Source organism: Carcharhinus amblyrhynchos, chromosome 2 (genome assembly GCF_965287045.1).
Source record: "Carcharhinus amblyrhynchos chromosome 2, sCarAmb.v2.hapA, whole genome shotgun sequence".
In the NCBI taxonomy this organism is placed as follows: Eukaryota; Metazoa; Chordata; class Chondrichthyes; order Carcharhiniformes; family Carcharhinidae; genus Carcharhinus; species Carcharhinus amblyrhynchos.
Genome location: NC_137325.1, coordinates 129,604,060 through 129,616,439, shown reverse-complemented (window position 1 = coordinate 129,616,439; position 12,380 = coordinate 129,604,060). Strand labels below are relative to the sequence as shown.

The following is a 12,380-nucleotide window of genomic DNA, read 5'->3' as shown; positions in this document are numbered from 1 at the left end:
ACAGGCACATGAGTGGGTTGGAGATGGAGGGATATAGGAGATTGTTTTAACTAAGGTTCAGTAGCCTTGGGACGTCCCCTGGTAATGTATAAGGATGTGGAATGATACTAATGTTTTTCTCTTTTAATTCACAGGTTTTAAGTCGGTCCACCTTGTTGTCCAACGAGGGGCATACACGCGATGGGTCGTACAAGGGCTGCTCTTCGATGTTCGAGAAAAGCCTAGTACTTCATGTCGTTACTGTACGCTTAAACTGGACCAGATGCTGGGCAACACGACAGCTCAGTGACTATCACTGTTTGCTGTGCAGACACATGGATTTGGGCCGGTGTCTGTGGGAGTTTGCGCATTCTCCCCGTGCTTGCGTGGGTTTTCTCCGGGTGCTCTGGTTTCCTCCCACACCCCAAGGATGTGCTATTAGGCTGATTGGAGGTAATAAATTGTCCCTAAATTAGTTTTCCTTCAGCATGGAATGCCATAAGCATAGATAAGGGTCATGGATGGAGGGGGGACTCGTAATGTTAAAATGGCGGCGCGGGCTCATTGGGCCGAAGGGCCTTTCTCCCGGGCTGTTTTTGTTCTTTGTTGTTTATCTCCACCCAACCTTCCTTGCTTCAAGGAATACAATCTCAGCTTCTCTGACCTAACCTTGTAGCTAAACTCTCTCATCCTGGGAACCATTTAGGTGAATCTCCTCTGCAGATGCTCAAAAACTTTCACGTCCTTCCTTAAAGTACATTGACCAGAAATGCACTCAATAGTCTAGGTGAATCTTACCTGAGCATTATCAAAGGTTCAGCTTTTGCACTTATTACCTTTACTAATGAAGCCCAAGGTTCCAAATGCTTTGCTAAATATTCTTTAAAGATGTTGTGCAACCTTCAGAGATTTACACACACTCTTTAGGACTGTGCCATTAAGTATATATTGCCTTTCTGCCAAAATGCATCACCTCCTACTTCTCTGCATAAGATTCCATCTATTTGTCTGTCCAATCTGCTAGTTTATCATTGTCCTGTTGTCATCAATTGGTACAATCTTCATTGTTACCACACATCCCCACCTTGAAATTTTACCTTGAATTCCAATATCCAAGGGATATACAGAAAAGCACCAAGAGCATGGTTTGATTCCTATTCCAGCTGAGGTAGGTTTGAAACCTGGCCTCTCCTGCTCTGAGACTGGAAGATAATTACAAACCACCGCTGACCAAAACTGCCAGTTGAGATGGCTCAGGGTGAAGCATCAGCAGCAAATGGGTCAAGGATCTGCCTTTGGGTAGACCACGCACGGAATGAAATATATACACATGTAGATAAATGTATTGAAAAACAAAAGCTCAGCATGAAAGACCCAGCCGTAGCTCACAGAACAAGTTAAGGATAGTATTAGATTAAAATGCTTACAATGTGGCAGAAAACAACAGCAAGTCTAAGGATTGGGAGTGTTTTAGAAACTAAGGGCAGAATTCTCCTTTTTCCTAACTTCAGTAGTGGGCAGTTCCTGCTGCTCCATTCCTGCTGGCCAGAATGAAGGGAACTTGTACTGAGTTCCGCATTGGCAGCCTCATTAATTACGCATGAGTGAGAATCTTTCTCCCAATCTGGGTGGGTTGGGAGCTAAGCTACCGGATTCGAAGGCCCAGGCACCGGTCCAGCGCACTCACCACTCTGTGCAGCCCAGCTGTCTTCACAAGACCATACAGGTTCTCCAAAATCCACTGAAAAAAGACGAGCAACCTCAAGATGAAGTCTGCACCCTGATTCAACTACCAAAATCTCGAGGCCTTGATTCGAGGAACATCTGGGGGCCGTGGCATATCCTGTAGCCAAGGGAAGGCATCAGAAAGTAGAGCAACCTTGCCTTTCCACCCTGCAAGGCCATTGCCCAGGAGGTCACTGTGACTGGCATCCATGCCAGATGCACCACACAGCACAGGAAGAGGATGAATGATTTCATCCTGTTCGCCAGGGTAAGCCCTCTCTCAGCTCCCTCCCCTATCAAACTCACATCATAGCATCATATACTCGGTGACTCTCTATGGATCTCACACACTCATCAGAGGGGAACACATATCAACACACATTCTCTCATGGGCACCTTCACATTGTCATCCCATTTGTCACATTGCTCACATCCCATCCTTTGGTCATTCTGGGGAGAGTTCACCTCTTTGCATAGACAGATTGTGAAGGACTCAGCAAACTATGGATCACGTGGGAAGCCTCTCCAATACCTGTTACAGAGATCCACCTGAGCAGCCCAGGCATCTGAATTGCATCTTCAGAAGCCCTTTAGTCTGCTCTAGGAGGGAGTGTGTGGAGCTGTGAGCAGTATTGCATCTCTCCTTGGCACAAGTCTGAGGGTGACGCACCAGGGTCATTAGCCAGTGTTTAAGTGGGCAGCCCTTATCCACAAGTGACCATCCCTGCAGACGTTCTGGATCCAGTTGTTGTGGGAATGAGTATTCCCACCCTCCTCTTGAGCCCATAACCTGTAAGGTGCCCATTACACCACATAGATCAGGGGCAGCATGGGACACAGTGGTTAACACTGCTGCCTCACAGCGCCAGGGACCCAGATTCGATTCCCAGCTTGGGTCACTGTCTGTGCAGAATCTGCATGTTCTCCCGGTATTTGCTTGGGTTTCCTCCGAGTGCTCTGGTTTCCTCCCACAGTACAAAGGTGTGCAGGTTAGGTGCATTGGCCATGCTAAATTCTCCCTCAGTGTACCCAAACGTTGGACCCTTAGAGGATTTAAGGTGCGGGGAGGCAAGTACAGAAGTGATGTTAGGGGTAAGTTTTTCACTCAAAGGGTGGTGAGTGAATGGAATCGGCTGCCGTCAGTGGTGGTGGAGGCGAACTCGCTGGGGTCTTTTAAAAGACTTCTGGGTGAGTATATGGGATTTAATGGGATTGGGGGTTATAGATAGGTCTATGGATTGGTAGGTATTGATGTGATCGGCGCAACTTGTGGGCCGAAGGGCCTGTTTGTGCTGTAGTGTTCTATGTTCTATGATGAGAGGGGGGACTTAGTGGTGGGGGATGGGGAAATGGCTGAGGCCTTGAATAACTTTTTTGTTTCGGTCTTCATGGAGGAGGACGTGAATAGTTTGCCGGGTGTTAGCGATGGAAAGATGGTAGGAGTGGAGGGCCTGAATGACATTATTGTTACTAGAGAGGCAGGGCTCGACAGACTGGAGGGACTGATTGTGGACAAGTCCCCAGGACCGGATGGAATGCATCCAAGGGTTCTGAAAGAAATGGCGGAGGTGATAGTGGATGCCTTGATGATTATTTTCCAAACCTCACTGGATTCCGGGGAAGTGCCGGAAGATTGGAAAACGGCTAATGTTACGCCGTTGTTTAAGAAGGGTACCAGGCAAAAGGCAGGGAATTATAGGCCAGTTAGTTTAACGTCTGTTGCAGGTAAAATGCTTGAATCCGTAATCAAGGAGAAAATAGTGAGGCATCTTGAGGAGAACTGTTTGATAGAGCAGACGCAGCACGGTTTCGTTAAGGGGAAGTCGTGTCTGACGAATTTCTTGGAATTCTATGAGGATGTGTCTAGGGCGGTGGATAGAGGAGAGCCGGTACATGTGGTGTTTCTTGATTTTCAGAAGGCGTTTGATAAGGTGCCGCACAAGAGGTTGTTACAGAAGGTTAGGGGGCATGGAGTTGGGGGTAGGGTGTTAGCATGGATAGGGGATTGGCTGTCAAATAGGAGGCAGAGAGTGGGGGTCAATGGGTGCTATTCAGATTGGTGGTTGGTGACTAGTGAAGTGCCCCAGGGTCCGGAATGCTTCTTACCAATCTTAAAATTAATATACGTGCTCTGCAAAGGCCAAGAGCCCATTTCCAAGGGCAAGATTTACCACACTTCAATCAATGGTGGAGTGATCCTCCGAGGTCCAGGTCAGGATTGCTTCTTCAGATTATTTTGAATGGAAAATCACCTTCGTCACCAACTTTGCCCTTTACTGTTGTATACTAAAGTGGTCGGCTCACTTTAACAGCAAAGATAAAAGAACAAAAAGGTTGCCAGACAGTCGGTCACTTCACCAGTTTGTGGTGCTCTATTAGATAGGGTCTTTTCTCCTTAGAGAGACGAAGGATGAGAAGTGACCTGATAGAGGTGTATAAGATGTTGGCAGGTATAGATCGGGTGGATTCACAGAGGCTTTTTCCCAGGGCTGAAATGGCTGCCACAAGAGGACACAAGTTTAAGGTGCTGGGGAGTAGGTACAGAGGAGATGTCAAGGGTAAGTTTTTCACTCAGAGGGTGGTGGGTGCGTGGAATCGGCTGCCGGCGGTGGTGGTGAAGGCGGGTTCGATAGGGTCTTTTAAGAGACTTCTGGATGAGTACATAGTAGGATTGAGGGTTATAGGTAAGCCAAGTAGGTAGAGATATGTTCGGCACAACTTGCAGGGCCAAAGGGCCTGGTTGTGCTGTAGTTTTTCTATGTTCTAGATAGGGTGTTGCTTGCTTACAGTTCAAGATGGAAGGGACGGAAAAGCCCCCAACTGCCTCTGGTGATGTCACCACGTAATCATATAAACCAGTGCATCTCCGTGTAGTGTGTCGCAATACATAACACCACCCAGTATGGTTCATTTCACTAATGGTAAACATGACTCCAGCCACACAAACCTCATGAGATAGAATTTCCTCAAACAACCCATCCAGCTCACACTCCCTTTCTTTTAAAATCCTCTGTAAAACCTTGCTCCTGCCAAACGTTTGGTCATCCCACCTAATATCACCCCCTCGAGCTCAGCATTGATTCTGTAAAGTGTCTTGGAGATCATTATCAATGTAAAGGAGGCAAGTTGTTCAGAAGCTGAAAGTATCATGTGCCGCTACAAACGTGCTGCATTGTTAAATGAGCTAATGTTCAAGCTGTATTGTTTGATGTTTGGAGCCAATATCTTGGTACTTACCACTGTGTAGAGCCTTTCGTCACCTCCTCAGTCATTTCTATTAGAAGCTACAATGAAAGAACATTAAAGATATAGAAGGTTACATCACACATTACAAGACCTGAACTGTTACCCCAACTTTCTCTTTCGAAGGTTAACTGATCAGTCGTACATTTTGATCACTTCCCTTTCAGCTAAAAAATGACTAATTAAGAACAAGTCTTTTTGAAAATTAATATGATGCAATATAAGCTCTGATCCTTTAATGAGTTTCATATCCCAAACACTTTGCTTCACCCTTCTCCTGCTTGTAATTATTTTGCCATGTGCTGGGTACATTACCGATCAGACAAGATTTCACTTTCCTTCACCTCAAACTGTGAGATACTGCAACTGAATAGTACAGGCCATTTAAAAACTAGCTCTCAGGTTATAAATCCAGTTTGTCATGTGTAGAATATACTGTGCTGTTTTAAACCATTTGGTATTGGCTGGAGTTTGTGTTCCACTCTCTGTAATTCATCTCATCCTGTCAACATAACATTCTATTCCTTGGTCCCTCGTGTGCTTTTCCAGCTACCCCACAATGCCTCAATGCTATTTATTTCCATTACTCCTGGTGGTAGCATGTTCCACATTTGCACAATTCTGTGGATAAAGAAGTTTCGCCCGAATTGATAAGATTCCTTTTGTAACGATACTTATGCTCTCCAGTTTTAAACTCCGTTATCCCTCCTGTATTTTGTTGCAAAGCCAGTTCTGTCAGTTTTTCATTTTATGGTCTATAATTAGCATTCATCATAAGAACATAAGAAATAGGAGCAGGAGTAGGCCATCTAGCCCCTTGAGCCTATGACTCATAGAATCATAGAACCCCTACAGTACAGAAAGTGGCCATTCAGCCCATCAAGTCTATACCGACCACAATCCCATACAAATCCCTTGCTAATCCCCCTGACACTAGAGTCAATATAGCACGGCCAATCAACCTAACCTGCACATCCTTGGGAGGAAGTTGGAGCACATGGAGGAAACCCATGCAAACATGGGGAGACCGTGCAAACTCCACACAGACAGTGGCTAAGGCCGGAACTGAACGTGGGTCCCTGCCGCTGTGAGGCAGCTGTACTAACCACTGTGGCTCATCTTCCTGCTATTCCTGCCTTGATGTCACTCTACCATCACCATTCTTTGAGTCCTGAATCCATCCATTTCTTTTTATTTGTGGTGCTGTTCTAGGGTCGTGTCACTCCCATCAAGTTCGACACACATGAGCACTAAAATAAGTGCAAACTGTGATTAAGCAGCAAGCCATATCTCTCATCGGATGATACTAGGAGGTCAAAGCCACAATCCCAGATGCAGCAGACGTGTGCCTAAGACATTATATTGGCCCCGATCCTCAGTTCCAGTTAGTGACTCCACTCTGCTCTGTGGTAAATGCCCAGGGTTGAACCAGACTATTTGCTGGCGCATTTGGAATCATATTTGGTTTTTGATCCAACACCGAGATCACCTATTTCCATCTCCCGTAATATTGCCCACATCCGGCAGTGTCTTAACTCACATGCCACCTTCATCCCATGTATTTGTTATTTCTGGACTTGACCATTACAGTCGCCTCCTAGCTTTCCCTCTCCATAAGCTTCTGTTCTTCAAAAAACCTGTGGCCCTCTACCTTAACTTTTGTCCAGACCCATCCACCGACCATCCTTCATTTGCTGGCCTACCACGGCTTCAGTCTGACAAAGCTTCAGTGTTAACATTTTCATGGCCTCGCCACTGCCTATCCAGCCACACAATTTCTCCAGCCAACAACCTTCCCAGACCTCTGCACTGCTCCACATCTTCTCTTGCATAGCCCCCATTTTAATTGCTCCATCATTGGCAGCAGTGCTGTAAGCTGCCCAAGTCCTGAACTCTGGAATACACTCCGAGGTGGAAGTGTGAGCTGTGAGGAGAATGCAAAGACACTTCACAGGGATTTGGAGAGGCTTAGCAAGTGGCAAAAACTTGAAAGATGGGATACAATGTTGGAGAGACATGAATTTATCCACTTTAGCAGGAAAAATTGTGGCTTTCTTAATGGCAAGAGATCAGCAGTGCCGAATTCCAAAGGGACTTAGGTGTCCTTGTGCATGAGTCACCGAAAGTTAACGTGTAGGTACAGCAAGCAATTAAGGAGGAAAATGGTATGTTGAATATTATTACTCCTATAGTCAAATCCTCTTGTAAGATGTCTTACTGTAATCAGATAAAGTCTCGGTGAGACTGCACCTGAAATTTTGTGTACAGTTTTGGTCTCTTTACCCAAAGAAATATAAAGTTGCCATACAGTGAGTGCAATAAAAGTTCAGTAAACTAATTCCTGGGGTGGAGGGATTGTCCTACAAAGTAAGATTTAATGGACTGCACCTTTATTCCTTGGAGTTTAGAAGAATGACTGGTGATACCATTCAAACATGCATGGATCAACAGGGTAGATTCAGGAAGGAGGTTTCTCTTGACTGGGAGGGTCTAGGACCAGGGGAGGTGTCAGAATAAGGGACAGGCCATTTAGCGCTGAGATGAGGAGGGATTCAGTCTGAGCATGGTGAATCTTTCAGAGGGATGCAGCGGCTCAGTCATTGCTTGTGTTCAAGACTGAGATCAATAAATTTCTACATGTTAAAAAATTCAAGGGATACGAGGACAGAGCTGGAAAATTATGTCAAAGGAGCAGATGAGCCACGATCTCAGTGAATGGTGGAGCATCTCCGAGGGCTGAATGGCCCACCCCTATATTCACTTCTCATGTTCTTGTGTTCTCCCTAATTCTCCATCTCCCTCTTCCTGTAAAACACTCCTCAAAACCTACCTGTTTGATCAACCTTTTGGTCCTCTCCCCAATATCTCCTCATGTGGCTCTGTGTCATCTTTTGTTGGATAACACATATGTGAAGCTTTTACTATGTCAGGGATGTGATATAAATACAGGGCATTGACAAATATCAACAACAGTGGTGATGCTATCCTTCAGCTGCTTTTTATCTGAAATTAGCTAAGAGTGAGTGTGATACTTGCCTTTCCCAGAAGCCCTTTATCCCTCGATAAAAATCCACCACTATTCTTTACAGCCACATCCAGAGTTCTTTTCTGTACCTCTGCTTGTGACACAATAAACTCAAACCTATGGAAGAAACAACAGGTTAGGAAGCTGCATCTCCATGAAATCAGGTCCGTAACTAATACAGACCATCGACTATTGCTAAACATCACAGGGGCGATTCTCCCAGCTAAAGCAGAGCAGCAATCCGGGGCAATCAAACGGAGGATGTAGCGGGCTTCCCGCAAGTCTCCGGATTTCCGGTGCTGTCAGCTCTGTGCCAGAGATCGGCGCGGAGCTGTATAATGTATTTAAATGCTGATTTAAATATAATTAGCATGGCTGGGACTGAAGTCTCTGGGCCCAGTAGAGTCTTGCATCGCCCCCCCCGACTCCCCCGCCAGGGTATTTCACTCCAGCAAGGTTTACAACAGCTCCCCACTAACAGCCATCAAGGCCCCCCCAGGAGGTCAGAGGCAAGGGAGAGGTGCCCCTGGATATTGCTAGCTTGGCACTGTCAACCTGGCCCTGGCACTACCCAAGAGGGGCACCTTCGCACTGTCCACTGGGCATGGGGCAATGCCAAGGGGTTGGAGCCAGAGTGAGGTGGGGGTCGAAGAGATTTGAGAGGGTGAGGGGTCCCCACGGGGTGCCACTGGTGGTGATGGAGGGAAGGCTGCGGGGAAGAGGCAGGATGGGGGGTCGTGACTTACCCAGGCATGTGGGGGAGGCCAGCGATCAGAGGTCGGGGGGGGAGCGGGCATGGTCAACGATGCGGGATTGCTCTGCTGGCCAGCGCTTGGGAGGCTGCACAGCGGGGCTACTGTGCATGTGCCAATCTCGGTGCTGACAGATCAGCGCACGTGCAGTGGCCTGCTCAGCGCAATGCTGCCGATCTCTCCAGTGGGGAAGGTCACTGACTTTTAATGTGATTCACCCTAGTGCACTCTGCAGTGCACAGAGTGTGGGAGATTCATTTTGAAAATCCCACTGAAAAAACAGCAGGGAATACTCCAGTTTGTGTGCAAATGCAACACGAGAATTCCAACCCACATAACATAATTGGGTAAGCTGGGTTTGTTCTCCTGGAAAGACGGAAAATGAGGGGAGACGTAATAGAGGTGTGCAAAACTATGAAGGGTATAGATAGGGTGAACAGTGGGGAGTTTTTTCCCAGGTCGGAGGTGACGATCACGAGGGGTCACGGGCTCAAGGTGAGAGGGGCCAGGTATAAATCAGATATCAGAGGGATTTTTTTTTTTACACAGAGGGTGGTGGGGGCCTGGAATGCACTACTAAGTAGGGTGGTGGAGGCAGACACGCTGGCATTGTTTAAGACTTACCTAGATAGTCACATGAGCAGACTGGGAATGGAGGGATACAAACGAATGGTCTCGTTGGACCAATGAGCAGCACAGGCTTGGAGGGCCAAAGGGCCTGTTTCCTGTGCTGTACTGTTCTTTGTTTGTTATAATGGTTGGGGATCAACTATGGCACTCTCGCACAAATTTTAAATATTAATTTCATCCTCAGAGACTAGGATGAATGTAGCATGTGTCACACTGGAGAGACGTTAGTAACCAGAGGAACCTTCAATAGCCTATGTTATATTAACACACATATTAACACTTTGTGGCATTGTCCTGGTCTGCGGAGATTCATCATTTGGTGTTCTCATCTGTCTCCCAGTAGTTGGTTGAAGACAAGTGAGGCTGGGTTTTCAAAGTGCTGTGGGATCTCAGGGACGGTTTGACATTTTCAAAGGGTAGGCGGGGAGGGCAGGGATGAAAACGGAAAACCTGACTGTCACCAATTAAGATCAGTAAATCGTATGCATTTCAGTAAATCCTACGTATATTCGTACACAGCTGTCAGGATTGCAGTGAAGCCCGTTAAATTTTTTTCTATCTTTGGTTTTATTTTTAAACCTGTTTTTTGGGAACCTATTTGTACTGTTAAGAGTGCTGGATTTCCATTTTCCCTTTATGGCCCTTTTAATCTTTGCCAATGCTGCTGGCCCTATGAGGGGCTGACTACTCTCTACAATTGGGCAGCTGCATGCCCCCAAGAGACTGCCACCTCACCAGCAGGCAGCTCCCATCTCCCGTTGGGGCCTGGCTCCTTTAATTGTGCACTGAACCACCTCATAACCAAAAATGGCATGAAAAATACTCTACAAGGACAACACTGTCAAGTTGCAGGTTTGGAACTTGGAATCAAGAAACCGGCTCATGGTATCCAAGACCTGACAATAGGATCTCTGCCTGGCTTCCTTCCACTCTTAAAAGGCTGGATGGAAGATAGGATTCATGGGTAAAGGAGAAAGAGAATTAATTCAATCCCTTTTTTCTCGTCAAGACCTTAACTTATCCTTCAGTATAGCTCTCAGGTCTCTACAACGCTTCAGTACCTAACCTCTTGTGACCATCTCATCTACAAATTCAACTGGGAGAGGCATCATTACTCAGCTAGATCCTGTCCTCAGGTCAAGTACCCAACAGTAGGAACACTGGGTGATTTTCGTTTTCTCTATTCCAGGGGAGAAAAAAAAGCCAATTGTTAGATTAACTAGATCAAATGTGAGATCAGGATAGAACAGGAGTGAAACCAGCGTCCTTTCTCATTTGTGTGGTTCAGTCCTTTTGTGCGGCGTACTTACGGAGTAGGAAAAAGTGAAGCAGCTCAATATACCAAATACATATTTTTCAGAAAATTAAAAAAAATGCTCTGGTGAAATACCCATTCCTAATGTATGAGTGGCCATGATCCAGACAAATGTTTATACCCGATTACTGAGGAAAACCTTTGAAACTTCAACATTTATGTGTTGAAAATAAGCCTAAAATACAGAATGCTGAGTGCTGGAGGTTGACACAATTCTTAATGTTTCCTCAGTTACAGCTTAATTATCCTACATTTTACAAAAGAAACTGTAATAAGTCTTTGGAGGCAGAAGTCCCTTCGCCAAAATCTCCTTATTTACAAACTCTAACAGCAGTACACAGAATGCTAGTAGTTAGCAGTCTACCTCTGGGGATGTCAGAGGAACTGACACTCCCAGTTAAGTACAAGGCCAAGACTCCCTGATTGGCCCATCAGTTGGACCCTTAATCAGGGATATCTTTTGCATTGAACCAAATAAACAAAATCAAACTAACTTAGGGACAATTCAAAAGGGGCAGTTCCTTAAAAGGAGGGGAACTGTTTGAAACAAAAGACAACGCGGAAAGGAAGCTTAAAACATCAAACTGAAATGTGATTAAAGGGGTCAATAATACACTCCAGTCCCTGAGGTGGCCAGCGGGCACGGAATGCATCAACTGTGCCCTCAGACACTGCATGCTTCCTCTCCAGGGGCACCCTAATGTGAGTGTTGCCGTGGTAGAGGGGCAGACAGTCAGGTCGGACAACACCTCGATCACCCACTGCCTGGGCCTGTAGATCTTCAATCAGGGAGTTCATATTCCAATAGGCCAACCTCAACGGCCTAATTGAAGTCCTTATAGAAACGATGTTGCCACTATCAAAAACCATCACCTGTGTTGCTGCATATAAATGTACTTGTGGGAGAGCTCAATGTTTGGATTCTCAGACAGGTAATAATCTCCAGCAGCAAACAGCATTCCAATCATCTCTAATACATAAAATGCATGTTTAATTACTTCCTTGTAATGGTTACTTTTTATTCATTCACAGGACGTGGGCGTTGCTGGTTGGACCAGCAATTTTACTGCCCATCCCTAACAGCCCTCCATTTCAGAGCATTTGAGAGTCAACCACACTGCTGTGGGTCTGGAGTCACACGTAGGCCAGACCAGGGTAAGGACTGCAGATTTCCTTCCCTAAAAGACATTCGTGACCCAGATGCATTTTTTTTTAAAACGACGTTCGACAATAGTTTCATGGTCACCATTTCATGGATTTTTAATTCCAGAATTCAATTTAAATTTCACCATCTGCCATGGTGGGAGTTGAACCCGGGTCCCCAGATCTTGTCCTGGGTTTCTGGATAACTAATCCAACGATAATGCCACAATGCTACCACCTCCCCTAATTGTGGCTACTATAGAGCAAATTTTACTTAAGAGTTGTGAATCTTCAGTTTAATGGATTAACAATACCACCATGTTCAGGCAATAACACAATAAATGGTCTTAAAGTGGAATAATTTGAACAATTGGAAAGGTTTCTCTACCCACGTTTCATCATAGACTGGATTTAGCTGCCTCTTCAGCACAGATGTTTTTCTCCTCCCCGATCTCCTTTTGTCAGGCAGTAAATACAATCGAACGTACGGATCTGAGCCATCTTCTGAAAAAGCTATTAAATTACTGCAGGAGAAAAATAAATGTAACAATTGGCATCAATGCAAACT

The 12,380-nt window shown here is 45.7% G+C and overlaps 1 protein-coding gene across 3 annotated transcripts in view; it reads right to left on the bottom strand.

Moving 5' to 3' along the window:
* LOC145358587 (extended synaptotagmin-2-like) overlaps window positions 1-12,380 on the bottom strand; it is a 210,131-nt gene that overhangs the window by 3,940 nt on the left and 193,811 nt on the right. For all 3 annotated transcript variants that reach the window (XM_080212771.1, XM_080212779.1, XM_080212788.1), the window contains 3 exons: window positions 12,205-12,336; window positions 7,984-8,089; window positions 4,942-4,988 (listed from right to left, as the gene is read on the bottom strand). In XM_080212771.1, the coding sequence (XP_080068897.1) occupies window positions 4,942-4,988; window positions 7,984-8,089; window positions 12,205-12,336 (285 nt within the window). The remainder of the gene's footprint in view (window positions 1-4,941; window positions 4,989-7,983; window positions 8,090-12,204; window positions 12,337-12,380) is intronic.